Source organism: Mandrillus leucophaeus, unplaced genomic scaffold (genome assembly GCF_000951045.1).
Source record: "Mandrillus leucophaeus isolate KB7577 unplaced genomic scaffold, Mleu.le_1.0 Scaffold885, whole genome shotgun sequence".
In the NCBI taxonomy this organism is placed as follows: Eukaryota; Metazoa; Chordata; class Mammalia; order Primates; family Cercopithecidae; genus Mandrillus; species Mandrillus leucophaeus.
In genome coordinates this window covers 999,049-1,004,395 of record NW_012109641.1, presented here as the reverse complement: position 1 = coordinate 1,004,395, position 5,347 = coordinate 999,049, and the positions used below count along the sequence as shown (strand labels likewise).

At 40.5% G+C, this 5,347-nt stretch overlaps 1 protein-coding gene across 1 annotated transcript in view; it reads right to left on the bottom strand.

The window, feature by feature from the left end:
- Nucleotides 1–3,969: 3,969 nt before the first annotated feature.
- Nucleotides 3,970–5,347, bottom strand: part of CD1A (CD1a molecule) — a 3,714-nt gene continuing 2,336 nt past the window's right edge. The window contains exons 4-6 of the mRNA XM_011969348.1: nt 5,172–5,347; nt 4,726–4,816; nt 3,970–4,558 (exon numbers count right to left, since the gene is read on the bottom strand). The exon at nt 5,172–5,347 is cut by the window's right edge and continues 5 nt beyond it. Of these exons, the coding sequence (XP_011824738.1) occupies nt 4,549–4,558; nt 4,726–4,816; nt 5,172–5,347 (277 nt within the window). The 3' untranslated portion in view covers nt 3,970–4,548. The remainder of the gene's footprint in view (nt 4,559–4,725; nt 4,817–5,171) is intronic.

The following is a 5,347-nucleotide window of genomic DNA, read 5'->3' as shown; positions in this document are numbered from 1 at the left end:
CATGTACTAACCAGGCCCAACCCTGCTTAGAACAGCAGCCTAAAAGCCTAGATATACGTACTACTGTAACACCATTCCACTGTCTCACTCAACAGCATGACCCATGGAGAAGCCAAACTTCTCCAGATTCCAAAGAACACTGGAGCCAAACAGTGTTACAAAATATTATCAGGTTATCAAATTCTGATTTCCTATGACTATATCGACACACACAAATAAACAAGCAATCACTAAAACACTGTCCAACTGCTGCAGCAACCAACGAGTTCCAAATGTGTCCAAACTGGAACAGTCAGGGTGCTTTCCTATATCAATCAGTTGGGCTTGTTCAACCTGCAAATGGAAATTCCTTCAGAATTCCCCCCATTGAGAGCAGAAGATCCCACTACCTGGTACCCACAAAAGACACATTCACCCATCCAGACTTAGATGACACATTTCAACGGCTGCTCTTCCTAGGCAATCAGGAACATGACTGGGGCCAGCAGACGTAGGGCCAGAGAGAGAAAAACTGACATCCACTTGTGGCCAAAAAAGTGTTGGCAGCTGCTTAGGAGGGCTTTCGAGATTCTCCCAGCCCACAGCAGCCAAGTTACTAGCAATACATTCCTGGCCAAGGAACCAAAACTTTGTCAAAAACAACTAAAATCTACCAAACTACTGCATCTGGACAATGAGATGTCAGACTCCTCACCCATCATGATTGCTTAAACAAACACCTACTTGCTATTGACCAACTCCTCTTCCTTACCTCTATCTAATTCCTATTTTGCCACACAGGGTTCCGTTTCTTCCCTGCCCTATAAATCTCTAATTTTAGTCGATCAAGGAAACGGATTTGAGATTGATTTCTTATCTCCTCGGCTGCAACAGTCAATTAAAGCCCTCTTCCCTGGCAATACTCATTGCCTCAGTAACTGGTTTTCTATGTCCAAGCAGCAGGGCGTAAACCAAACTCCTGGCATTTTAATAACACTAGACTGCCTTTGCATTCCTATGAAAATTGTAAGAGTATATATTTTTGCCTCCATTTAACCGAATAAAAGAAGAAAGATCAGGGAACCTTTCCAAAGTCACTCACTTAGCAGCAGATGCAGCACTTTTATTCCTGGTCAGAAGCATATGAAAAGTTCAGAAGAGTAATTAATCCAGGTGGCATAGTTAAAAACAGGACAGTGTAAGAGTTTAAAAAGATAAGGACACATATAAGAAAAAACTATAGGTCAAACACTCCTAATGTGAAAATCTGAAATGCAAAGTGCTCCCGAATTTAAAACATTTTGAGCACAGACACGATGCTGAAAGAAAATGTTCATTGGAGCATTTCAAGTTTCAGATTTCCAGATTAGGGATGCTCAGCTGATGGATATATGCAAATATTCTAAAGCCTCCCCCAAAATCTGAAATCTGAAACACTTGTGATTCCAAGCATTTCAGATAAAGAATACTCAACCTGTGAAAGAAAACAAATCAATTTTAAAACACAGCCAATCCCAGGAAAGGAGGAAGAGGAAGATGGAAATAAAGAGGAATACTTCAACCAAGAGTAAAATCAGCTAAGTGTCCCTATGGTCCATGTACATCAGATAGGATGCTTTCAAGCACAAACAAGAGAAAACCCAACATGATAGGCTGAAACAGTAAAGGAAATGTATCATCTATCATCACTGAGAAGTCCAGGGTTCATTCAGGCTTTGGATACAGTTTAATCTGGACTCTTCTGAGAGTCCGTTGCCTCTACCTTCTTGCCTGTGTGATCTCTCTGGTGCTGAAAAAAAATGACTTGTGCTGTTTCAAGCTTTATACCTCCCACCATACCACCCAGGACAAGAGAGAGCATCTATTTTCCCTATTGTCAAACACAAGAATCAGGTGTCATGTAAACAAAGTCATTTTAGAACAGGTACATAGCCCTGAACGACCACTCTGAGCAAGGGTAAGTGGGATCTATATGATGATTGGCTTAAATCTCAGGTTACCTTCCATCCTTTAGCCTATAACATTGTCAAGGATGAGTTCCAATTAGTGCCTTAGGCTGATCGCTAGAGCTGAAGGTGATATCAACCAACCAAAAGCCAGACGACTATTATGCAAATGTGGCAAGGTGGATTGAAACCCAAATGGGTTGGAACCAATCATGTCTAACCCAAGTAGAAAGACTGCAGCAGTCCCCTTCTTTGCTTTCCTCTATCCCATATTTTTCTTTTCCCCTTCTCCCATCACACCTTCATTTTCCAAAAATTTCTATATATGCAGCTGCTGCCAACTGCACCTGGTCTGCCTGGATGTTTCCTTTGCCTTAGGCCCCTCTTCTCCATTTTCTAAACAAATTAGAGCTAAGTCCTTTTCCACAAGTTCAACTAAAATAACTTACTGTACTAGAAAACTGAGAAATAAATAAGAATTGAAAATATCAATCTGCAGAATCATAAGAAATATTTGTTGAATTAATTCATGAATCCTAAAGTAATTGAAGTCTTGCTATGGATATCTTGACAAATACTACCATCTGGTGTCAATAGTCAATCCTCATTATCCAAAAATGTTATATTTGCTAATTTGTCTACTTGCCAAATTTTATGTGTAGCCCCTAGATATATATTCATAGCACTTTCACAATCATTCATGAATATGTGCAGAGAGGTACAAAATTTGAGTCCCTCAAAGAACATGTTCCCAAGGTAGAAAAAGGTGGTACTCTGTCTTCATGTTCCAGCTCTCACACAGTAAACAAGCGTCCTTTTTGTAGTCTATATAGTGCCAACTTTTTCACATTTTTGTGTTTTTGATTGGTGATTTCACAATCTTAAATGTCTCCCAAGTGTAATGCTTAAGTGTTGTCTCATTTTCCTAAGCATAAGAAGGCTGTGACATGCCTTACAGGGAAAAATGTGTGTGTTAGATAAGCTTTGTTATAGTTACATGGTTGTTGACTATGAATTCAATGTTAATAAATCAACAGTGCAGTACATGCAGGAAAAGGGGGAGGAAATTCACCCATCTGCAGGTGAGGTTGCTTGGGAAAGTAACATCTATAATGCTGTGCTGAAGCTATGGGAAAACAGCTACATTTGTGGATTCATGAAATGACAACCATTTTTTTTAAGTATAGTGGACAGCAATGTTGTGAGGCTGAAAACCAAAGAAATTTATGATCATGTTAACCAAGGTCAGGAATACACTAAACACTTCTTAGATCGTGTTTTATTATATGGAAATACCGCATGTAATGAATTAATTATAAATATATACATATATAAAATAAGATGTCTTTAAACAGAAACACACATAAAACAAGCTTATGTATTCATCAGTTAACAAAAATGTTGTGAAAAAGCTCACAAGAACCTAACACCTGTATTTCTCTGGGAACAATGGCTAAGTGCTCACGAATCCAGTGTTTGCAGCAACTGCAGAGAATATAACTGTCGTGAATAATAAGAATGTGCACTACGATATTACTTGCGTTGATCTCACTTCAATCTTGAGGAGCAACACTCTTGTTCCCTTTTTTGATCATTTTCTCTTCAGTGACACACTTGTACTACATCTCAGGCATCACCACCATCAGTGCCTCACAAATTTTAGTGGACTTGTGAGTATCCTGCTGATTTTCCAAAATACAAATTATAATTCAGTAAATCTAAGGTGAGGCCCACATTCTACCTTTCTAACAAGCTCCAATGTGAGAACTCTGCTGCTTGTCCCTGAACCACTGAATGGTAAAGATATACATCCTGCCTTGCATACCTGCAACACTAATTTAACTCAAATAACTCTGTATAGTTGAATGATAGGAGTAGTAAGAGACAAAATTGTGTTTCTGCTCTGGAGCTCAGAGAACAAACTATAGAACTAGGAATGTGTAAAATTTCCTCCAAGCAAGAAGGCTTTTAACCAGAGGAGTATCAAATGTCTCAACTACTTCAAAAGCACCAGGAAGGAAAAGAATAAGAAAAAGACTACAAATTTGGCATAAATTCAACAAAGAGTTTTATTGAGAACATATTTCATGAAGGCAAGATCCTTCACCAGGTATGCATATATTAAAAACACACATGCTTTGCATTGAAGGAGAAGAAAAATTAGAAGGAAAAGGGGGACCTAAATAGCTGCAACGAAGGAGAGGAAGTAAGGAGTACAGTCAGCAAAGTACGGCTGAAATGTGGTGGGAGTTCAGACCAGGAAGAGTCCGTTTCCCACTTGTGAGTCAGGGAAGGCCCTCGGGAATAAGGGACATCTATAACAAGCCTGATGATCCATTAATAGTTGAACATGTGAATATTGCTAGGATCCCATTCCATTTGGAGATAAAATTTGAATTTTAAAGTCCCAGAACCCAGGTCAGAACAACAAATCCTGCAAAACTAAATTGAGCTTATATTGACAAATGATCATTAATCAGAAACAAGCAAAACTGACAAAAGTTTTCCAAGGAGAGTTGAGAGGACGTCATCACCACGATGTGTTCAGGTGTATCCTGAGCTATTGGACTGCTGGTCTCTCACCCCAAAAGGAGAAGGGTGACAAGGAGGATCATGGTGTATCTTAACGGAAACTGGATGAAAACAGAGATAGAAGTCACTCTGAATAAGGTGGAGCTAAGAATTGAGGAGTAAGAGGGAAGGGGACTAGAGAGAAGAACTGAGGAGAGAGAAACAAAAACCATGGGAAGACAAGTGGGGTAGGGAATAAGAGTAGGAAAGACACATGCAAAGAACTCACCAGCGTTTCCTGAACAAAAGCGCAAGACCTATCAGAAGAAGCAAAGGCACTATCACCGCCAAGATGATCAAGCCCATGGAACTGTGATGTTCTGTGAATTTGGGGAGACATCAAGGATGTTATAATCCACCCCATTTTACCTCACCACTCCCTGTTTCACTGCATTCCCTTGGCTTCTTTTTCTCATTTGAGTATCCAACTTACCAATCTCTTTCCTTTTTTTGTTTTTCTCTCATCCCTGCTCAGAGATGGATTCTTCATCTTATCTTCAGCATCCTCCTGCATCTACAGTGCCCTCATTTTCAACACTTCCATTTCTTAGCTTACCTATTTTTATTCATGTTGGGGCTATAATCCCTAAAATCCTAAAATTTTCAGCTTGCCCTCCCTCTATGCCTGAGGACCACCCCTTGGCATTTCCAGCCTGGGCCCCAGCTCTTTCTCACCCCAGTAGAGGATGATGTCCTGGCCCTCTAGACTGCTGTGCTTCACCTGACAGGACAGGCCAGCTGCCTCCCCAGCGGCCACCTCCAGGGTTGCTCGGAGATACCATGTCCCGTCAGCATTGGGCAGGATGTCCCCTCGCTGAGTGCCCTGCTGCTCCTGCTCACCCCGCATCCAC